The sequence below is a fragment of the Anomaloglossus baeobatrachus genome, chromosome 10 (assembly GCF_048569485.1).
Source record: "Anomaloglossus baeobatrachus isolate aAnoBae1 chromosome 10, aAnoBae1.hap1, whole genome shotgun sequence".
NCBI lineage: Eukaryota > Metazoa > Chordata > Amphibia > Anura > Aromobatidae > Anomaloglossus > Anomaloglossus baeobatrachus.
The window spans coordinates 156,023,559-156,048,170 of NC_134362.1; the positions used below are offsets into that span (position 1 = coordinate 156,023,559).

A 24,612-nucleotide genomic window follows, 5' to 3' on the forward strand; every position below is an offset into this window, starting at 1 on the left:
TAGGAAGGAGGCGGGTCGCCGGCCAGAGCGACGTCGCAGGGCAGGTAAGTCCTTGTGAAGCTGCCGTAGCGATAATGTTCGCTACGGCAGCTATCACAAGAGATCGCAGCTGCGACGGGGGCAAGGACTATCGCGCTCGGCATAGCAAGCATCGGCTTGCGATGTCGTAGTGTGCAAAGTACCCCTTAGCCGTTCACAGTGAAACTGGCTTTACTGGTAGCAAATAATACAATATGTTGGTCACATCCCATCTTGTCTACGTACGCAATCTTCTGGAAGTTCGGCCACTGTGGAACCTGCTCCATGAGTCTACAGAGCCCTTTGTCAGTAACGTTGTTGTCTCTCAAACTATAAAAAGAAAATATTGTTTGTTTAGCTAAATTGCATTTACAATACATTTATGTTTTCAAGCTAAAGTATATCAGGAATTTATATTAGTAAACCCCTTCAAACACTTTAAACCTAAAGCCCGCTACACACGCTTCAATATATCTCACAATCCGTCGTTGGGGTCAAGTTGTAAGTGACGCACATCCGGCATCGTTTGTGACGTATCTGCGTGTGACAGCTACATGCGATCAGGATTGAACGCAAAACCGTTGATCGCAAACACATCGTATCATTCTCTAGAATTGAGCGTTTTGTTGCAAGAACCTAGTGAATTGTAACGTGTGACATCCCTCATACGATTTTGTTGTCTGATGCTATGTGCGCAGGTGTGCGCTCTGCACCGCAGCGTAAAAAAGGTCTGCTTCAGAGCGCAGCTGAAAAGCTGCGTTCTGAAGCGCCTCACAATGTCTGTCATGCACTAATCTCTGTCAGTCGGTCACTATCTCTGTCCCTCACTCTCTGTCCATGTCAGTCTATCCCCCTCTCTCATATACTCACCGATCCCCGATCCCTGGCGCTGCACAGCATTCACACTGCTCCGGCGGCTTTTACTGTTTTGAAAAAGCCGGCCGCCCATTAAACAATCTCCTATTCCCTGCTTTCCCCGCCCACCGGCGCCTATGATTGGTTACAGTGAGACACGCCCCCACTCTGAGTGACAGGTGTCACACTGCACCCAATCACAGCAGCCGGTGGGCGTGTCTATACTGTGTAGTGAAATAAATAATTAAATAATTAAAAAAAACGGCGTGCGGTTCCCCCATTTTTAAAACCAGCCAGATAAAGCCATACGGCTGAAGGCTGGTATTCTCAGGATGGGGAGCTCCACGTTATGGGGAGCCCCCCACCCTAACAATATCAGCCAACAGCCGCCCAGAATTGCCGCATACATTAGATGCGACAGTTCTGGGACTGTACCCAGCTCTTCCCGATTTACCCTGGTGCGTTGGCAAATCGGGGTAATAAGGAGTTATTGGCAGCCCATAGCTGCCAATAAGTCCTAGATTAATCATGTCAGGCGTCTATGAGACACCCTCCATGATTAATCTGTAAGTTACAGTAAATAAACACACACACCAGAAAAAAATCCTTTATTAGAAATAAAAACACACACATATACCCTGGTTCACCACTTTAATCAGCCCCAAAAAGCCCTCCTTGTCCGGCGTAATCCAGGATGATCCAGCGTCGCTTCCACCGCAGCTGCATGGAGGTGACCGGAGCCGCAGCAGACACAGCCGCTCCGGTCACCTCCATGCAGCAAATGAAGACAGCCGTGCGATCAGCTGCTGTCACTGAGGTTACCCGCGGCCACCGGTGGATGCAGCGGTGGCCGCGGGTAACCTCAGTGACAGCAGCTGATCGCGCGGCTGTCTTCATTACCTGCGTGGAGGTGACCGGAGCGGCTGTGTCTTCTGCAGCTCCGGTCACCTCCATGCAGCAGCGCTGGATGCGACGCTGGATCATCCTGGATTACACCGGACATGGAGGGCTTTTTGGGGCTGATTAAAGTGGTGAACCAGGGTATATGTGTGTGTTTTTATTTCTAATAAAGGATTTTTTCGGGTGTGTGTGTTTATTTACTGTAACTTACAGATTAATCATGGAAGGTGTCTCATAGACGCCTGACATGATTAATCTAGGACTTATTGGCAGCTATGGGCTGCCAATAACTCCTTATTACCCCGATTTGCCAACGCACCAGGGCAAATCGGGAAGAGCCGGGTACAGTCCCAGAACTGTCGCATCTAATGTATGCGGCAATTCTGGGCGGCTGTTGGCTGATATTGTTAGGGTGGGGGGCTCCCCATAACGTGGAGCTCCCCATCCTGAGAATACCAGCCTTCAGCCGTATGGCTTTATCTGGCTGGTTTTAAAAATGGGGGGAACCGCACGCCGTTTTTTTTAATTATTTAATTATTTATTTCACTACACAGTATAGACACGCCCACCGGCTGCTGTGATTGGGTGCAGTGTGACACCTGTCACTCAGTGGGGGCGTGTCTCACTGTAACCAATCATAGGCGCCGGTGGGCGGGGAAAGCAGGGAATACGAAATTGTTTAATGGGCGGCCGGCTTTCTCAAAACAGTAAAAGCCGCCGGAGCAGTGTGAACGCCGTGCAGCGCCGGGGATCGGGGATTGGTGAGTATATGAGAGAGGGCTGCTAACTTCAGTTACTCAGGAGATTAGCGGTCACCGGTGAGTCTTCACTGGTGACCGCTAATCAGGACGCGACACAGACAGAGCCGCAGCATGACCATGAAGTCGGGTGAGGTTCACCCGAGTTCATTCTGACAGTGCGGCTCTGTCTGTGTCTGCTGTCATCTGCCATTCAGCTCTGCTACATGGCTGTCTGTGTCTGCTGTCATCTGCCATTCAGCTCTGCTACATGGCTGTCTGTGTCTGCTGTTAGCGGCCATGTAGCAGAGCTGAATGGCAGATGACATAGTAAAAACGCATCCCACATTACACACGCATTACACACGCTTGGCAAGTCAATAAATAAAAAAAAAAAAAAGGTGCCCAATGCATACGTCACAGAACACATGATCTATAGGATCGCACACACAATTGACCAATTTAACATAGACTACTAACGCTCGTGTGACAGCAAATGAACGACCAACGTGAAATCTCATAGATCCCGTATGCAACCTGGGCGTGTCACATCGCAAATGCGATTGTACAACTAATTGCAACGTGTAAAGTGGGCTTAAGTCCCTTTCCCCTGTATTATACTGATCTTCCAGCGGCTTTGTTGTTTTTCAGCCGTGTTGTGCGCCGTAACTTCTGACTGTCTGGAAGTCAGAAGTTACGTCCCAAGTGGTCATTAAAAGTCTATGAGAGCATGAACGAGTCTCTCATAGAGTTGTATTGACTTGTGGCCACTGGCCGGCATGCTCCATGAAATACTGGATGACGGCAGGTCACAAATCGCTGAGATCAACAAAGCAAAGGTGAAAAGAGATGAAGTTGGTGGCAGGTGAGTATATGACCGGGGGCATGGTACTTACTTTTAAAGTATCATACCAGGACCGCAATAAAATGTAAAAAAAATGCTGTAGTAACACCTTAAGGGGAACCTGTCCTGTTGAAAATGGCCTCCTCAAGAGGAGCTTATCACATACAGTATGCATTTCTTTGGGAAAAGTTTCAGTAAAACTTGCATTTAGTTCCTGGTGTTTGTATGGACATGAGTCCAGCGAGTGGTTCTATTTGATGATTGACAGTCTTTCATGTATGACTATGCATTCAGATATAGCTGTCAATCACTAGATAGGACCGCCCACTGGACTCCTATATAAACACTAAGGATGTCAATAAAAAAAATACAAGTTATACTGAATATTTTTACTTCACAATGCCAGAAGTCTCCGTACAGTCAGGTACTGGAGTAAGATTTCTGGCTTAGGGACCACCATGAATTAGACAAGCTGCGGTGTCCCGCTCTCACCACATTCACATCCCGCCAGCTCCATCCATTTTGTCAGAGCTGGGAGAAACTGGTGTTACATTGCTAAAGTTGCAAAATTTAGGTGCAACTTCGGGTTTTGTGTAAATTTTGCAACTTTTCAAAGCTTCTATGTATGGACGGAGTCATACTTGCGTGTCTCTTACACGAGAATCGAGTTGCATCACCTGGTAGGGCCTGTCGCTCTCCGAACAGGACCATGCAGCTGTATAGAAATCCATGCACTTGCATGCTCCTGAGAGCAGAAGGCCATGCCGGGTGATGCTATTCAATTCTTGTGTGAGTCAGGATAAAAATATAGTAGATATATTCCCTTTAAATATGTTGTATGCTTCTGTGTATTTACAAATAAGCATCACATATTTTAAAATAAAATAATAAAGCCTATACTCACCTCCCATACTGGTGCCATTCCAGTGGTGTCCGGGTTTGCAGTGCCGGTGCTCATGTGGGGTTGTGACATCACGCGAGCCCCGCATTCAATCTGTGCCGACTTCCTTCTCCCCGCCTTAAGACCAAAAGAGCAATCGACAGGAAGTGAGGAAAGCGGAACACTCACTTCCTGTTGATTCCCTCATTTGGTCCAAAGGTGGGGAAACAGAAATTGGAGCTGATTGGACACGGGGCTCTCATGACATCCCAACCCCATGTGAGCCCCAGCACCATGAGCCGGAGCACTGCTGGAATGTTGCCGGTACAAGAAGTGAGTATAGTCTTTATTATTTTACCTCAGGGAAACATGTGGAGTCAGAAGGGGTTGTCCGAGTAGTGGACAACTCCTTTAATACACACATGATTGTAACAGAACTTACTAAAGAGCCTGGCACATGTGAAGGCAGGGCATCAACTGCTCAATCCCGATGTCACCGACAGAATTATGATCCAACTGTATGCCAACGGCTCTCTTTAGATGTTTCAATACGTATGCCAATGCTGTGCATTCTGCAGGTCCGATCCCACAGTAGGTCATCTTTAAGTGATCAACATCTAGATCTTGCACGGCCTTCACAGACAACATCATGTCTTGTAATTCATAAATGCACTTTAAGAGCCAGACAAATTCTGGCATAGCATGCATGCTTTTCTTTTCATCCTTCAAAGCAGGTGGTATGGAATTAAAGTGCTTCTGGATACCTTTGGTCAAGCATCTTTTTATTATTTTACATTTCCTGGTTAGTTTTCTTGGCTGCCAAGAATCAACCAGGTTGTTGTAAAGTGCACTCGAGAACAGACCTGCTCCAAATGTTGCAGTGATCTGAAGATTTCTCATTTCTATGTTGTGTAGAAGAGATTTCTGTGGTCTATGTAGAATTGGCTGTAAACACAACTGGGAAACTCTCTGTAGACTTCCACAAGATTCACCTGTTGGCTTCCTTTTCCATTTAAACAACTGTCGAAGTGAGGATAAGTCCACATCGTCGTTCATTATCATATAAAGTGCTGCAAAAAAGCACTGAAACGTAATATGAAGAAATTCATAATATTTGGATGAAACTTGGTTTTCATCTGAAAAGTTCTTTGAAAGAACAAGAAACCCTAAGGATAGGTCCTCCTCGGTAAGCCCTTCCTTAGCAACATCATGGTAAGAAAATACATATAATCCTTGACAGAGTCCATTTAGAGCCAGTTTTCCAAGGTGTCTGATGGATTCTACATTTTTAGAGAGAATATTCTCTGTTCCTTTCAAGTTTTCTGATGTATGGAGTAGGAAATGTTTAAGGGTTAGGACATACATATCAGTAACGGTCTGGGGAGTTTTGCTACCACAACCTATCAGTTGCTTATGACATTTTGAAGCAATCCAGCAGAAGACAGGAATATTGCAAAGTCCATGCAGTGAAGAATTGGTTTTCACCAAACTGATGATGTCTCCAGCCGTATCTGCGTTGCTGTGGTGCTTCCTGATAAAAAGCTCAATCCCTTCTTCAGAAAACCCTTTTAGGTGCAGCTCTTTTCTTACGTATTTCCTCAGACTTACGTTCACAACATCGGGTCTGCTGGTGACCACTTTTATGCAATCTTTCATGAGATTTCCTTGGATGAGGTTGAAGACTAGATCTGCTATACTTGTTGGTTCAGCAGGAGAGCAGTGTTTATGGTCATCGGTGAAAGCAAAGCTGAACTCATCGAATCCATCAAAAGTGATAAGAACCTGCCTTGGATTATCAAGAATATACTGGAAGATTTCATCCTGAAGTTTATCCAGGGGCCAGCAGCACTGCTCATACAGAAGCGTTTTTAAAGACATTGGCTTGCTAATACGGCACAATCTCCTACAAGTGAATGGAAAAACAAAGCAGAAGTTTTGGAATGCTTGTCCATCGGCCCAGAGATGTTGGATTTGTTGATGCAATGTACTTTTCCCGCTGCCGGCATCTCCAAGAATGAGAATTGTATCTGCATTGTCATTAACAAGGCCTTGGGCATTGAATATGCTCAGAAGATCCTGGTTTTGGGATCCTTGAATATTATTTGAATTATTTGGAATCTCCAGAATATTCTCTGTGTAGATGTCCTCCAAATGCATGTTCTCTGATCCATCATATGTGCTGAGGAACTTAGACTGGGCAGATATTGTTGTCTTCAATTTAGCCTGATATCCTAAACAGACTAAAAGAAAATAAAATCACAAATTAATTTTTCCACTTTCTACTCAATAGAAACGTATACTCAGTTTTTAAATTTTAATTTTATTTTCTTTAAAAACCAAAATATAACGTCCCTCTCACAGAGGAGTGAGAGATGCAGCAATAAGGCTATTCACTAGGTGGCACTGGGGATACCTAGAGGCTGAGGGAAGTCAGGCACGCCAGGGTTAGAACCGAGAGGACACAAAGAGACATGGAGCAGACAGGAGAGAGGTCGTAAGACAAGCCGGAGATCGTCTAACTAGGAGAGAAAGTATGAACACAAGGGGTAGACAACAGAGTAGTCAGGAGAGAAATCCGTGGTCAGGAGCCAGACGAGAACAGAGAAGTAAGAGGGGAGAAGACAGAGGCAAGTCAGGAGGTCAGTCCAGGGTCGATTACCAAGATCAGTCACTATACCAGGAGACAGACGCTTGCAGCAACAGAGCCAGAAAGTAATACAGCTGGCAGAGTTCTGTAGGAGCATGCTCAGTAAAGAAGCCTGAGCAATTACCCAGAAGATGGAACAGCTGAGCAATCAGCACCTCCCAGAACCAACCTGGACTCCAGTATAGTGACCAAGCTGATAGATCTGTAAGTGCCACAGAGCATCTCCACGTCTGTAAGCTGCTCTGCAGAGAGAACCATGACACAGAAGAGCTTTATTACTTATACCTTGCCACCCTACTGTTGACTCTTTCTCCTGCTCTCATGTAGTATTTGTTGACATGGCTGCAGTGATGACGTCATGATTACATCACGGGACCACTGCATCCAATCACTGGACTAATCTGTCCTGTGTACAGTGACATCACACTGAGCCCAGTTTTTGTGCTGTAATATGATGTATCACTGGTTAGGCAGCGTTAGAGTGGCAGGGGCTAAGTAATAAACCTCTACGCCTTGCCAAACCTTATATATGACCCTGTATCAATTTGAAGATAAACAAGTTGATCCCTGTTATAATCCCAAAATCAATGATACAGCAGTGAGAAATCACATTTTGAGGTTCTGTATATATCTGTCTGGAAATGCATTGGAACAAAAAGGAGACAGTTGCACTCTGTAGTATAACACTGAATATGGGAATATAGACATGCATTACTGCCATGAAAAAAACATGAAATATTTAGATGCTTATCACACAACATTGGCCAGTTTTATGTGAGCCCAACAGCCAACGTCAAGGCGATCTCATTTTTGTTGGGTCCCTATCAAATGAGGTCGCCTTGACATTGGACGTTGGGCTCACATAAAACTGGCCATTTTTGTGTACTACATATCTCAATTTTTACATGTTTTTCCATAGCAGTAATGCATGTCTATATTCCCAAATTTATTGTTCCACATATCTTAGCAATACAGAGTGCAGCTGTTTCCTTTTTGTTAGGTTTCATATTCAGTTTGCACCTGTTCACATTAGAAAGGTAGGATGTGTCATCAGTCTTTTTCTTAGATTATGGAAGTGCATTGGGGCATGGCGATATACTTACAGCTCATCAGCCTCACATTGTGTTCCCTGCATGTATTGGAGCCGACGACCTGTCAAACCACCAGAGGAGAGTGGTGCTAGGCAAGAAATGCAGCTGGAGGTGGAGGAGCTGTAAGTACACCGTCACGCCCCAATGCACTTCCAGATACAAATATACAGGACTTCAATACAAGTTTTCTCGCTGCTGCAGAATCTCTATGGGATCAGATGTAGATCATATGTAGATCAACTTACTCTTTTAAGGGTAAGGCTAAGCAATCATATAAATGGTTTGCAGGGCGTGGAAGTTTTTGACAGGTTGCTTTTAAAAATAATGAGAATCAAGTTATGTATTTTATTAACATAGCTTTTAACAGGTTGTCTTCAGATAGATCAAGCCTTTGGAGTATTGAAATGTTCAAACAGCCAACACCTTTTCTGGTCTTTTTCTAGGTAGCTGCCAACTACAAATCAAAGAAGGCTCTTTAGGGCTTTTATTATAACTTCATACAACTTTCTTAGTTTTATGAGGTTGGAATACAGTGCATATAAATGTCTACAGAGACCTAGTGCAATTCCTGGGCTACATGGAGTCCCACCGATAAAAGTGGGACCTGTTCCATTAATGCCCTATACTTTATGGTAGCTACCCTGAATTTCTTCGGCCAGCCCATTAAAAGGAATCTGTCAGGAGAATTCTACTAATAAATCTAGTGGTACAATTCCTAGAAAAGCAATTAATAAAGAAAAATTCATGTCCTGTAGTAATCTAATGTGCTGTTACTGAGAAATCAAGCTTTCAAATCACATGCAATTTAGACTGTGCTCACAGCTTTGTAAGGGGGGTGCTGGGCTCGGCCCACCCCAGACCTGCAGACTGGCTGTAACATGTATTTTTACTGTTTTTACTGAGTAATTCTATTGTACTTTGTAAAGTGGCCACAAGATAGCCACAGGGTGCTCAGCCGCTTCCCTGGTGTTGTTAGGCAGCAAGGGGTTAGTGGGGTGGAGCAATAGGGACAAAAAGGAAACCCCAGGAAGCAAAGGGCATGAGAGTCCCGGAGAGTGAGCGAGAGATATCGCACCTGTGGGAGGTGTGAGGTGAAGGCCCATTTTAGTGAATCACTGGACCCTAAGGGTCAATCCTGGACTGGTGGACAGATGGGATCCTGGAACCTGAGGATTGTCTTTAACTGCATGCCCTGGAGAGGGGAAGAGTCCAGCCAGTCGGGAAGGCGACCGTTCCCCTGCAGCTTTTTGGCCAAAGAACCTCCCTGGCAGCTGAAGGTCAAGTTCGCCCTCTGGAGAAGGGTATGTCTGATCCTGGCCAGAAGCATAGCCCAAGGAGAAGTAACGCTGTGGACCCTCTCAGGCAGCATGCAAGTCCCTATGGGTGGGATGAGAGGGTTCAGGAGCTTGAATGATCTGGACTCTGTGAGTGTGACGCGAGCCAGGGGAATGAGGGGCCTGGGAGTGCTCGAAGGTACTTTGGTGCCAGGGAAGTGGCCGGCAGCCAAATTATACTGTGTTACAATGAGTAGTGGAAATCTGAGGAACCCCTGTGGGACCAACCCTGTGTCACTTCCTCACCAGAGTCCGCTCCTGCAACTTCTGCTTCAGTCCCAGGTGCCGCTGTATTCCCGCTGTGGACTGTGCTGGTGGTGGGGAGGAGACAGTGCCGGTGGCGATGGTGGGCGCAGTCTCCGCTCATCCACTAGGCTGTTTTCCTGGTGCCTGCAATACCACTGACTGACTTTTGGTGATGTGTGTCTTCCAGCTGAGGTTGCCACAATTCAGCTTCAGCCAATGGAAAGACACCACACCCTTTTTATTCCCTCTACTGCCTGCTGGCCTTTGCCTGATATAGATTGTATTCCTGCTACTCTGGTTTTCCCTACTTTGATCATTGATTCCTGCTTTAACCCCGGCCTGCTCTCTGACTCCTCTCCTGCCTGCCGGATTCGTACCTCGCTGCCCGATCCGGATTTGACCTCTGCTTTGTTTTCTGATTACGTCCTTGCCTGCCTGATTATGTCCCTGTCTTGCATTTCCTGGTTTGACCCTGCCTGACGACTACTCTCATCGAACTTCAGCCTTCTACAGGTAGTAATCTCCAGGGCCCTGTGTAATTCCAAATCCCTGTATAGGGTTTAAAGGGTTTCAGGTTCTTGGGGTCCTGTTTTGTGAGCGGCTTTCCTCTAGCCTGTACATTACACCCAGTCTGAGCCTGTGGATTTAGGCAGGCGTTACACCCTGGTGACCAGACTCATGTACCTGTTGAAAGTAAAGAATGTTCTGATGAGAAAAACCCTGGTGTGTGTCGTTTCCTGACTCCAAAGTACGACGTAATACAGCAGGGAAAACACAGAAATCCCTCACTTGGAGCAGAGATAGGGAGGCATGGGGATAACCGGCGGCCGTGCTGCGGCCTGGTAACCCCCTGAGCGTACCGTACGGCCACTACTGCCTGCCAGCCTGGCTCCAACAGCTTCAAAGCTTGATTTCTCAGTATTGGCACATTGGATTACTACAAGACAGGTAGCATTTTTTCTTGTTGTTCTAGGACCATACAATAAGTTTCATTAGTAAAATCGCCCACCCAGGTTTCCTTTGAAGAGCCTTAACAAATAACTAGGGATGCGTTATTGCTAATGTATGAAAATCCAGATCATGAGAATTGATTTTGAAACTAGCAGGGCAGACACTATTTGCATGCTTGGCTCACGAAATGCATAGGGGTCAACGTCCATAGCATGTGCTTAAAAATAAACCCGCAGAGACTGTATTGCAACACGGTTTACATTACAAAATTCAGGAAAAATAAATTGTATGCCCTTTTAACCCCTCAATCCCCTTTTCAATGGAGCTGTGACAAGTGTTATCACATAGGACTGCTAGAATAATAATTCATGATACAGAAGAGGAAGTCAAATTCTGTGAAATACAAATCATGTGGATTTGTAAGAAAGTCTGGCAGATGTGGTAAAAAATTCTAAGAAGTTTAAACATCAGTTAAAAATAGTGATTTGTTGAATTGTGGCGCCATCATTGTAACGTTTAACATTAACGTTTTGGGGGTTTTTTGCCTTTTTTTAATCCTCGTAGTCATGAAGAATAGAAGGGTTTTTCCATTACTTTTCCTTATACCCTCTTTGCCCCTATGTGATACATTGAGCGAGCATGTCTAAAAATTAATATTATGATGATAGCTGTAGATCAAGGAAATGGTTAAACTCGGCATAGCTGTTTAAGAAAATTCAAGACCAAATGAATAGGAATTCAAGATCTTTATTCGGCACCGCGTTTCAGAGATTATTCTCCTTCTTTAGGGCCAAAACTCATATTTGATGTGATTTTTGGTCCTGAAGAAGGAAAATAATCTCTGAAATGCGTAGACAAATAAAGTGTCACGCTAGGTACAGGGAAGTACCAAGCGAGCGGCGAAGGGAAAGGAAACACTGTGTCTACGGAAGGAGAGATGGTGAAACCTAACCAAATGCTGGTCCCTCACCACCCTAGATAGGTTCCGCACCTATATGCCGAGCTGGATACCTGACCCTAGGTATCCCTAGTGCTGGACCCTAAATAGGGAACAGATGGGATGAGCTTTTCTTCAATTCCACAAAAACACTATAGAAGACACAAGGGCAATACACAAGGGGAAAAGCATGAACTATTTATCCACAGAAGACACCATAGAAGTTCAACAAAGTTTTCAACAATGATACCACAGAGGAGTACAAGCCACCTGTTTGCATCCTCGGCTTGAATGAACTGAAGAATATCATCAGCACTAGTCCAAGGAAAGAAGGGATATTTAAACACCAAAATAATGCTGATTATCAGCAGCTGGTTAAAAGGTAAGATACTGCAGTGTCCGGAAGGGGGAGAGATTAATCCAGCAGGAAAACTACATATGCCAATGAATACTGACAGCAGGAATAATGGAAAGTCAGGAAGATTTTTGTGCAGCCAAACGCTGTGATCTTCTATGGCCAGAAACCACAGGACCGTCTGTCACCCGTGACATAAAGATCCCAATTCCTATCCATTAGGTCTTGGATTTCCTTCAATGGTAGGGTGGTATTTAATCCTTTACTTGATCTGCTCCTATCATCTTCCACCATGTAGTTGTAGCAGTCGTTGGTACATGTTTTAACAGTGGTTATGACTTTCACAAATACTACAAGTGAGCTTTCCTGATCTCTTCATATCCACTACTCTACTCGGGTAAGATCCTATCTGTGCTTTTTGTCTCGCTTAATTTGTTTTTAATTAATATTATGAGAAACGTTCAATTTTACACTGATGATCAATATAGAATCACAGTACTAAATAGAAGGAGAAAACTAAGGCAGAAAACAAGCACAATAGGGTCTTAACTGGTTAGACTAGGGGTGGAAATGACATTATTATCTAATGCGTGTGTGACAGGCTGCTGCAGATCCGCGGGTGATGCACACCGAAATAGGAGGTGATCAGGATAAACTGCAATAATAAAAGACAGTTGCACTCTGTAATGCTAAGATATGTGTAACAATGAATATAGGAATATAAATATGCTTTACTGCTATGAAAAACCATGTAAAAATTGAGATACTTAGCCCACCAAAATGGTCAGTTTTATGCGAGCCCAACAGCCAACGTCAAGGCAACATCTTAATATTGGGTTGGCTGTTGAGCTCACATAAAACAATATTAACAATGAATATAAGAATATAGGCCTGCATTACTACTATGGAAAACAAGTAAAAATTGGAATACGTAGGACACAAAAATGACCAGTTTTAAGCCAACCCAATATTAAGATGTTGCCTTGACATTGGCTGTTGGGCTCATATAACACTGGCCATTTTTGTGTGCTAAGTATCTCAATTTTTAAATGTTTTTTCATAGCAGTAATGCATGTCTATATTCCCATTCATTGTTACACATATATTAGCACTACAGAGTGCAACTGTCTCTTTTTTATTGCTATGTTTAATGCTCAGTATGCACCTGTTTACACTAGAATGTTACGATGTACCATCAGTGTTTTTCTCCTATTGTTTCGTCCTGAGGAAGGGGCTAGATTGCCTTGAAATGCGTAGACAAACCATATTCATCTTAATCCATTTGAAGTCCTTCTCGTCCATTGTGGCGGAACTGCAATTTACCCTGATCGAATACTAAAAAGAAGGGATCTTAACTTACCATCAGCAACTTTTTCGACTAGCCCTTGGCCTAAGTTGTGTATGAAGTCTATTACGTATCTTGCAGGTTCATTTCCCTTCAACCTGAGGAGATCGAGGAGTCTTCTTGCCTTGATAAACCAAAAAGTGAATGGAACATATTATAACATAAGAAAGGCAAAAGGTGAAACAGTAGCAAATTGATGCTTACAAAAATTGTTCTCCATTTTGTCACTTCTTAAAAGTTAATGGTGTTGGCCGTTTTTCACAATTTCTTCTTGATAGTTGGGAAGAAAGTGAAGCTGATCACAAGTTGTCCCATGGTGGTGACTCCTTGCGATGTGTCCGGTGATTATTTCTTTAGCAGCACCACCACAGAAGTGAAAAAATATGTTTCTAATTTATATCAATATTAGAGTTGAGCACGGTTCGTGGTTCGTGGTTCTCCAGTTCGGGGCTCGAGTGATTTTTGGGCTGTTCGAGATCGAACTAGAACTCGAGCTTTTTGCTAAAAGCTCGATAGTTCTAGATACGTTCGAGAACGGTTCTAGCAGCAAAAAGCAGGGCTTTTTACAGCTACAGTGAGCAGGAGCCATCGCTGGCAGCCTGCCACAAGCTGGTAACCAAGATAAACATCGGGTATCCAAGCAAAGCGCTTTGGTTAGTAACCCGATGTTTATATTAGTTACGTGCAGGAAGCCCACACTTTCCCGCTCAGCTCGCTCCACCCCCTCCTGCCCGCGGCATGTACACATACACACACATACACAAACACACACACACACATCCACATCAGCCCCCCCCCCCCCGCCCGCCCGCCCCCCCGCCCGCCCGCCCGCTCGCTCGCTCGCTCGGCTTACCTGCGGTGATGAAGTCCCGCCATCCCGACCTCAGCGCTGTCACTGTCCTCCATGGCCGCCGCTTGTCACATCACCTCTCGCTTCCGACCCGAGACTGACTAGCGGTGACGTCACGGACCTCTCGCGATACTTGGTGTGAAGGCGCCGGGCGGTCATTGAGCTCAGTGACAGGGGCTGTCAGTGTGCTGGAGATCAGCGCAGGTAATGTACCTCACTGACAGCAGCACTTGTCACCCCCCTGCAGTGACCTGGGCTGACCCATTGATGTTAGCTCAGGTCACTGCACTGCTCTCCCAGCCAATGGGGAACATCCTGCTCTTCATTGACTGGGACAGTGTGCATCGTCATGGCAACCCCTTGGATTACACCAGACCTGGATTTGTTTTTCAATCTAATAAATTGGTTAAAGAGGGAATGTTTTGGGGAGTGTTTTTTCAAATAAAAATGTGTTTGTCGTGTATTTTTTTTTTATTACTGACTGGGTTGGTGATGTCGGGTATCTGATAGACGCCTGACCTCACCAACCCCAGGGCTTTATGCCAGGTGACATTACACATCTGGTATTAACCCCAAATATTACCCCGTTTGCCACCGCACCAGGGCGCGGGATGAGCTGGGGCGAAGCACCAGGATTGGCGCATCTAATGGATGCGCCACTTCTGGGGCGGCTGCGGCCTGCTATTTTTAGGCTGGGGAGATTCCAATAACCATGGACCTCCCTAGTCTGAGAATATCAGGCCCCAGCTGTCTGCTTTACCTTGGCTGGTGATCCAATTTTGGGGGACCCCTACGTGTTTTTTTTTTTCAATTATTTATTTAATTTAAAATAACAGCGTGGGGTGCCCTCAGTTTTGGATTACCAGCCAAGGTGAGGTTGCCAGCTGTGGTCTGCAGGCTGCAGCCGTCTGCTTTACCCTAGCTGGCTACAAAACTAGGGGGAACCCTATGTCATTTTTTTTTCATTTTTTTGGCTAAATACAAAGCTAAGCACCCCTTAGTGCCACATGAAAGGTACCAAAGGGTGTTCCACTTTTTCTCCATTTTTTTCTCCACTTTCTCTCCACTTTTTCTCCACTTTTTCTCCATTTTTTTCTCCACTTATTCTCCACTTTTTCTCCTCTTATTCTCCACTTTTTCTCCACTTTTTCTCCACTTTTTCTCCTCTTATTCTCCACTTTTTCTCCACTTTTTCTCCATTTTTTTCTCCACTTTCTCCACTTTTTCTCCACTTTTTTCTCCACTTTTTCTCCTCTTATGCTCCACTTTTTCTCCTCTTAATCTCCACTTTTTCTCCACTTTTTCTCCACTTTTTCTCCACTTTTTTCTCCACTTTTTCTCCTCTTATGCTCCACTTTTTCTCCACTTTTTCTCCACTTTTTCTCCACTTTTTCTCCTCTTAATCTCCACTTTTTCTCCTCTTATGCTCCACTTTTTCTCCACTTTTTCTCCACTTTTTCTCCTCTTAATCTCCACTTTTTCTCCACTTTTTCTCCACTTTTTCTCCACTTTTTCTCCACTTTTTTCTCCACTTTTTCTCCACTTTTTCTCCTCTTATGCTCCACTTTTTCTCCACTTTTTCTCCACTTTTTCTCCACTTTTTCTCCTCTTATGCTCCACTTTTTCTCCACTTTTTCTCCACTTTTTCTCCACTTTTTCTCCACTTTTTCTCCACTTTTTCTCCACTTTTTCTCCTCTTAATCTCCACTTTTTCTCCTCTTATGCTCCACTTTTTCTCCACTTTTTCTCCACTTTTTCTCCACGTTTTCTCCACTTTTTTCTCCACTTTTTCTCCTCCTATGCTCCACTTTTTCTCCACTTTTTCTCCACTTTTTCTCCACTTTTTCTCCACGTTTTCTCCACGTTTTCTCCACTTTTTTCTCCACTTTTTCTCCTCTTATGCTCCACTTTTTCTCCACTTTTTCTCCACTTTTTCTCCTCTTAATCTCCACTTTTTCTCCACTTTTTCTCCACTTTTTCTCCACTTTTTCTCCACTTTTTTCTCCACTTTTTCTCCACTTTTTCTCCTCTTATGCTCCACTTTTTCTCCACTTTTTCTCCACTTTTTCTCCACTTTTTCTCCTCTTATGCTCCACTTTTTCTCCACTTTTTCTCCACTTTTTCTCCACTTTTTCTCCACTTTTTCTCCTCTTATGCTCCACTTTTTCTCCACTTTTTCTCCACTTTTTCTCCACGTTTTCTCCACGTTTTCTCCACTTTTTTCTCCACTTTTTCTCCTCTTATGCTCCACTTTTTCTCCACTTTTTCTCCTCTTAATCTCCACTTTTTCTCCACTTTTTCTCCACTTTTTCTCCACTTTTTTCTCCACTTTTTCTCCACTTTTTCTCCTCTTATGCTCCACTTTTTCTCCACTTTTTCTCCACTTTTTCTCCTCTTATGCTCCACTTTTTCTCCACTTTTTCTCCACTTTTTCTCCTCTTATGCTCCACTTTTTCTCCACTTTTTCTCCACTTTTTTCTCCACTTTTTCTCCTCTTATGCTCCACTTTTTCTCCACTTTTTCTCCACTTTTTCTCCTCTTATGCTCCACTTTTTCTCCACTTTTTCTCCATTTTTTTCTCCACTTATTCTCCACTTTTTCTCCTCTTATTCTCCACTTTTTCTCCACTTTTTCTCCACTTTTTCTCCTCTTATGCTCCACTTTTTCTCCACTTTTTCTCCACTTTTTCTCCACTTTTTCTCCACTTATGCTCCACTTTTTCTCCACTTTTTCTCCACTTTTTTCTCCACTTTTTCTCCTCTTAATTTCCACTTTTTCTCCACTTTTTCTCCACTTTTTCTCCACTTTTTCTCCACTTTTTTCTCCACTTTTTCTCCTCTTATGCTCCACTTTTTCTCCACTTTTTCTCCACTTTTTCTCCACTTTTTCTCCTCTTAATCTCCACTTTTTCTCCTCTTATGCTCCACTTTTTCTCCACTTTTTCTCCACTTTTTCTCCACGTTTTCTCCACTTTTTTCTCCACTTTTTCTCCTCCTATGCTCCACTTTTTCTCCACTTTTTCTCCACTTTTTCTCCACTTTTTCTCCACGTTTTCTCCACGTTTTCTCCACTTTTTTCTCCACTTTTTCTCCTCTTATGCTCCACTTTTTCTCCACTTTTTCTCCACTTTTTCTCCTCTTAATCTCCACTTTTTCTCCACTTTTTCTCCACTTTTTCTCCACTTTTTCTCCACTTTTTTCTCCACTTTTTCTCCACTTTTTCTCCTCTTATGCTCCACTTTTTCTCCACTTTTTCTCCACTTTTTCTCCACTTTTTCTCCTCTTATGCTCCACTTTTTCTCCACTTTTTCTCCACTTTTTCTCCACTTTTTCTCCACTTTTTCTCCTCTTATGCTCCACTTTTTCTCCACTTTTTCTCCACTTTTTCTCCACGTTTTCTCCACGTTTTCTCCACTTTTTTCTCCACTTTTTCTCCTCTTATGCTCCACTTTTTCTCCACTTTTTCTCCTCTTAATCTCCACTTTTTCTCCACTTTTTCTCCACTTTTTCTCCACTTTTTTCTCCACTTTTTCTCCACTTTTTCTCCTCTTATGCTCCACTTTTTCTCCACTTTTTCTCCACTTTTTCTCCTCTTATGCTCCACTTTTTCTCCACTTTTTCTCCACTTTTTCTCCTCTTATGCTCCACTTTTTCTCCACTTTTTCTCCACTTTTTTCTCCACTTTTTCTCCTCTTATGCTCCACTTTTTCTCCACTTTTTCTCCACTTTTTCTCCTCTTATGCTCCACTTTTTCTCCACTTTTTCTCCATTTTTTTCTCCACTTATTCTCCACTTTTTCTCCTCTTATTCTCCACTTTTTCTCCACTTTTTCTCCACTTTTTCTCCTCTTATGCTCCACTTTTTCTCCACTTTTTCTCCACTTTTTCTCCACTTTTTCTCCACTTATGCTCCACTTTTTCTCCACTTTTTCTCCACTTTTTTCTCCACTTTTTCTCCTCTTAATTTCCACTTTTTCTCCACTTTTTCTCCACTTTTTCTCCACTTTTTCTCCACTTTTTTCTCCACTTTTTCTCCACTTTTTCTCCTCTTATGTTCCACTTATTCTCCACTTTTTCTCCACTTTTTCTCTACTTTTTCTATGGTCGGTCTACCCATTAGCTCTGCCATGCATAGTGTAGCTCTACACCTACTGCACATGTTACTTTATGATTGACATCTCTTTCGTACCAGAGCTGTCTAAGTCTACTCTGACCCCATATTTGTCATTACTATATTGTCCTTGTACTGTATTATGACATTTGTATCATGTGTTTCATTTCTTGCTGTGTTGCAATTTTTTTGCTGCATCCCAATTGTACCTCTACATTGTTCGAGTTTATGTTATTGTTCTCTCACTCTTATGTGATACTGATTATTGTCATTTTTCATGATTACATGCAGATAAGTCCAATCTGACGAAGGCTCAGGCCGAAACGTCATTTGTAACTTGTTTTGGACAAAAACATATATGCTTATGAAAAAAAATTTTTCTTAATACGGACCAATAAAGAGTGATTTTGCATTACTATCCGTTGTGACTTACTGACTTAGTCTGGGAGATATAGAGTGCCGAGGTTACTCACTAATTTTATCTATTATTACCTCTGAGCACCTATATACCAGTGAGCAGAGCTTCCTCTACAGTAGTTCTCCTGATTAGGCATGCCCTTACCTCATGAGCAGGGCATTGCAGCTTTGGTAGCAACCATTACGACATGGACTCTGCTGCTGTGGACCCGGGGAGAGTGAGTGCAGATTCATTGCACCCACACTCCTCACATGAAGGGTCCGCACTCCTAGAAAATGGGGGATACGTTCCCTGAGTGTCTCCCCCCCATATTCTAGACGGTCCAGAGTCGTCGTGGGACCCCTTTATTTTTTTTCTTACAATAAATTGGTGAAAGAGGAAATGTTTTGGGGACTGTTTTTTCAAATAAATTTCTTTTGTCGATTTTTTGTTTTTGTTAGTACTGACAGTTTATGATGTTGGGTATCTAATAGACGCCATGACATCACAAACTGCTGGGCTTGATCTCAGGTGACTTTACAGCTAGTATCAACCCGATTTATTACCCCGTTTGCCACTGCACCAGGGCACGGGATGAGCTGGGGTGAAGCGCCAGGATTGGCGCATCTAGTGGATGCGCCACGTCTGGGGTGCCTGCGGCCTGCTATTTTTAGGCTGTGAAGGCCCAATAACTATGGACCTTCCCACCCTGAGAATACCAGACCACAGCTGTCCGCTTTACCTTGGCTGGTGATCCAATTTGGGGGGTCCCCTACTTTTATTGTGTAATTATTAATATTTATAAAATAATTATAAAAAAGAGCCTGAGGGGACCTCCACATTGGATCCCCAACCACGGTAAAGCTGCCAGCTGTGGTTTTCAGGCTACAGCCGTCTGCTTTACCCTAGCTGGCTATCAAAAATGGGGGGACCCAACGTAATTTTTTTTTTTTAACTATTTTTTAAATAGAAAAAATTAATGGGCTTCCCTGTATTTTGATTGCCAACCAAGGTAACGGCAGGCAGATGGGGGTGGCAACCCATAGCTGTCTGCTTTATCTGCGCTGAGAATCAAAAATACCGCGGAGCGCTACGTCATTTTTTTAAAGATTTATTTTTACAGCACTGTGATGTCCAGCAATCAAAATACAGGGAAGCCCATTTTATTTTTAGTTATTTAAATAAATAATTAAAAAAAATATATGTTAGCTCCCACTGCATTTTTTGTATTGCTAGCTAAGGGTAATCCAAGCAGCTACTGGCTGCTAACCCCCACTGCTTGGTGTTACCTTCACTGGCAATGGAAAATCCAGGGAAGCATTTTTTTTTTTTTTTTGCCAAAAAGCTACAAAAAAAGGACGTGAGCTTCGCCATATTTTTGTATGCTAGCCAGGTATAGCAGGCAGGTGCTGGAAGAGTTGGATACAGCGCCAGAAGATGGCGCTTCTATGAAAATGCCATTTTCTGAGGTGGCTGCAGACTGCAATTCGCAGCAGTGGGGCCCAGAAAGCTCAGGCCAACCGGTGGTGCGGATTCCAATCCCAGCTGCCTAGTTGTACCTGGCTGGACACAAAAATGGGGCAAAGCCTACGTCATTTGTTTTCTAATTATTTCATGAAATTCATGAAATAATAAAAAAAGGGCTTCCCTTTATTTTTGGTTCCCAGCCGGGTACAAATAGGCAACTGGGGGTTGGGGGCAGCCGTACCTGCCTGCTGTACCTGGCTAGCATACAAAAATATGGCGAAGCCACATAATTTTTTCAGGGGGCAAAAAACTTCTGCATACAGTCCTGGATGGAGTATGCTGAGCCTTGTAGTTCTGCAGCTGCTGTCTGTCTGTATGGAGAAGAGCAGACAGCAGCTGCAGAACTACAAGGCTCAGCATACTCCATCCAGGACTGCATGCAGAAGTTTTTTGCCCACCAAAAAAATGACGTGGGCTTCGCCATATTTTTGTATGCTAGCCAGGTACAGCTGGCAGCCACGGGCTGCCTCCAACCCCCAGTTGCCTATTTGTACCCGGCTGGGAACCAAAAATATAGGGAAGCCCGTTTTTTTTAATTATTTCACTTATTTCATGAAATAATTAAAAAACAAATGACGTGGGCTTCGCCCTATTTTTGTGTCCAGCCGGGTACAACTAGGCAGCTGGGGATTGGAATCCGCAGCACAGGTTAGCCCGAGGTTTGTGGGCGCCTCTGCTGCGGATTTCAGTCCGCAGCCGTCCCAGAAAATGGCGCTCTCATAGAAGCGCCATCATCTGGCGCTGTATCCAACTCTTCCAACAGCCCTGGAGCCGGGTGGCTTGTTGGGTAATCATGAGTTAATACTGGCTTTGTTTTACCAGCCAGTATTAAGCCAGAGATTCTTAATGTCAGGCACGTTTGACCCGGCCATTAAGAATCTCCAATAAAGGGTTAAAAAAAGACACCACACAGAGAAAAAATACTTTAATAGAAATAAATACACAGACACATTAGAGACTCCATCTTTATTACCCCCTGTCAGCCCTCCACGATCCTGCTCTTCTGTCTTCTTTCTTTCTAGTGTAGTAGTAGTGACGATTGTAGTGAGGGGCATCACTTGGGGCTGGGGAACCTCCATCCTAACTACAATGCTCACTACAATCGGGAAGCAGCGTGCAGCCTTCACTCCGTGAGTGATCACTGCTGGCTGCTAGCGGTAACAGCGGTAACGCTGACAGACGCGTTACCATAGCAACGGTGCTCCCGGAGCCGCGGTTAGCGGTGACGTCACCGCTAACTGCGTTGCTATGGCAACGGTGATCTCCGTTAATGACCGGCTGTGTCAGCCGGTCCCTAACGGAACGGGGAGTCGACCGTGTGCTAGAGCATGTCGCCGGTACACGGCGATACACATATGTGCACCGTGTACCGGAGAGATGCACTCGCAGGTCCTACATGACGTGTCATAGTCATGTGACCAGTCTGTAGCCAATGAGATAATAGCCACGTGACTGGTCATATGGCTATTTTGACGTCACGATAGGTCCTGCTTCTCTGCTGACAGTGCAGGTCACCGGGAGGATTCAGCGATCATCGGATGGAATAGCGGCAGGAGACAGAGTGCAGAAGGGATCGCGAGGACCGGTAAGTGTTATGGCAATGTTTATTAACTGTTTGTGTACATTTATAATGCATTTTTATGTGTTTGTGATTGCCTCCCATTATAGCCTATACGTTCGAGTTCGGTTCGTCGAACGTTCGACGAACCGAACTCGAACGGGACCCCCGTTCGGCGAACCGGCCTCGAGCCGAACCGGGACCGGTTCGCTCATCTCTAATCAATATGCTGTCAATGAAATTTACAAACATGTTTGATTCTCCAAATTGAGACTTTTTTTGCAGTAGCTTTCAACTCTTCACTTGGAAAGTATCTGCTCTATATAATTGAAAATAAAAAACAAAGACACTGAGCAACCGCAAAAACTACTCAGTGGACGCTAGTAAGAACGCTTCAGTAAAGTGCTTGCCAATGTTTTCTTGAAGCATTTTTGCCTTGAAAAACTCATTTTCTTCCACCAGCATCTTAACGATGCCATGTGCGCATACTCTAAAGGCTGCTTTACATGCAGTGACATCGCTATCGATGTCGCTGGTGAAAGCACCCGCCCCCTTCGGTTGTTCGTCATGGGCAAATCGCTGCCTGTGGCGCACAACATCGCTGCTACCCGTCACACGGGACTTACCTGCCTAGCGACGTCGCTGTGGCCGGCGAACCGCCTCCTTTCTAAGGGGGCATTTCATGTGGCGTCACAGCGACGTCACATGGCAGCCGTCCAATAGAAGCGGAGGGGCGGAGAGCAGCTGAAAGAAAGTCATGCCCACCTCGTTGCCGGAGGACGCAGGTACGGTATTGTTCGGCATTCCTGGGATGTCACACGTAGCGATGTGTGCTGCCTCAGGAATGACGAACAACCTGCATCCTGCAACAGCAACGATATTTGGGATTAGAACGACGTGTCAACGATCAACGATTAGGTGAGTATTTTTGATCGTTAGCGGTCGTTCGTACGTTTCACACGCAACGACGCCGCTAACAAGACCGGATGTGCATCACGAATTCCGTGACCACAACGACATCTCGATAGCGATGTCGTTGCGTGTAATGGGGCCTTTACTTGAAACTCACCATATTCTGTACAAAATCTTAAAACTTCTCAAAAACATAGAACTTCTGCTCAGTTTTCACTCCAAAAACTTATCAAAAAGACTCCATGTGCACATAAGTTGAGGGTATGTACATACAACGTTTTTTTTTTCCTGCGGCAGAGTCACCTGGCTTCTCTATTCAATGCCAGGAAGACTTCAGCCAACTTTTTCCTGTAGCGGCTTTGGTGTTGTTTATTCGGTGGTTCTGCTGCTGGCATATCTTCTCTTTACTAACCACTTTTGTTTTATCCTGTCCTTTGATTTAATGAATTGTTTGAAAGTACTTAGCACTTTCCGCTTTGGAACGATCAGTGTTCCTTCACATAGTGACTGATCTCCTGCTTGTTCACACTTGTATATATATTGATACTTGTATGAAGTTTGCCAGTGCCGAATGCACAAATACAGCCCTACACTATGATGTTCCCTCTTCCAAACCTCAGTGTTGGTATGGTGTTTTTGGGGTGATATGCCTTTTGGCCTCCAAACATGGTGTGTATTATGACATCCAAAGAGTTCAATTTTGGTCTCATCTGACCAGACTTTATTCTCCCAGTATTTCACAGGCTTGTCTAAATGTTGTTGAGCAAACTTTAAACGCATTTTAACATGATTCCTCTTCAGTAATGGAGTCTTGCATGGTGAGCGTGCATACAGGAGCATGCATACAGGCCATGGAGGGTGCGTGCATTACTTATACTTTTTTTTTAAACAATTGTACCTGATTCTATATATTTCTCTAGCTCTCCACAGGTGGTCCTTGAACAACTTTTCTCATAATTCTTTTCACTCCACTGCTTGAAATATTGCAAGGAGCATCTGTTCATGGACAGTTTACACTTCCAGATTATCGCTCCAACAGTGCTCCCTAAAACCTTCAGTAGTTTAGAAATTCTGTAACCAATGCCATCAGTATGTTTTGCAACAATAAGGTTGCAAAGATCTTGAGACAGCTCACTGGTTTTACCCATCATGGGATATTTTTTGTGTTGTACCTTTTTATAGGCCATAAGTTGAACTAGCTGATATAATGTTTCACTAAGGATTGCTTTCTAATTACTGAGATTTCAGCTGGAGTCATGACTTTCCATTACTTTTTGCACCTCTCTTTCTTCATGTGTTTAATACTTTTTCCCTGTGTCATTTCTCAATATTACACATCAATAAATGTATGGACATCAATGGTTTGATTTTGTTGCCTGTATGGATTGGATGAGTTGTTATTGACATCTGGTGAGAAATTTGTCAAATGCACCTTTAGAAAATATATTTACTTAGACAATTGGCGACGTGTTCAATACTTATTTCACCTGTTGTATGTGTTATATCCTGGGGGATGCATTGTTACCAGGCGCAAGTACATTTGTTTTTGACATAATTGCATTGGTGACAATATTCATACATTTTTTGTTTAAGGGACTAAACTGAATACATCATATTACTATTGTTGTTTTTGTGTTTCTTGAATGTCTTTTGGTGTAATAAACATGTCACTTTTAGCCTTAACAAGGGATAATAGGGTTAGTCGATGAGGAGCAGGGGTGCCATTTCTTGCTCAGTTTTTTAAGGTGCCGACCTCCTTGGCCAGGTAGTGGGAATATTAAGGGCTTTCCAAATGGTTAAACAGCAACAAGCTCTGGTTGCTGCTGACACAGGCAGATGCTGGTGGTGTAACACAACTGGCTTTTGCTGTGTGTGATGCGGTCTCAGTTCCTGAACCCGTTCCATTCATGGGAACCTGCCTTGTATTAGGATAAACTATTAATTCTTATCTTGAAAAGGGCTTAAAAAGGGTCTTAAGATTTCACAAATACAGTTTAATTATTGTATATTTCTTGAAAAGTTCAATATTCATTATAGAATAATATTTTAGTATTTTTAATATATTCTTTTGTACCAATTTCTTATGGTTTTCAAGATGACAGCCTGCAGCTATTCAATA

The 24,612-nt window shown here is 43.7% G+C and overlaps 1 protein-coding gene across 2 annotated transcripts in view; it reads right to left on the reverse strand.

The window, feature by feature from the left end:
* Nucleotides 1–24,612, reverse strand: part of NOD2 (nucleotide binding oligomerization domain containing 2) — a 61,419-nt gene that overhangs the window by 22,229 nt on the left and 14,578 nt on the right. For both annotated transcript variants that reach the window (XM_075326768.1, XM_075326767.1), the window contains exons 3-5: nucleotides 13,156–13,264; nucleotides 4,677–6,474; nucleotides 265–348 (exon numbers count right to left, since the gene is read on the reverse strand). In XM_075326768.1, coding sequence (XP_075182883.1) covers nucleotides 265–348; nucleotides 4,677–6,474; nucleotides 13,156–13,264 — 1,991 coding nt within the window. The remainder of the gene's footprint in view (nucleotides 1–264; nucleotides 349–4,676; nucleotides 6,475–13,155; nucleotides 13,265–24,612) is intronic.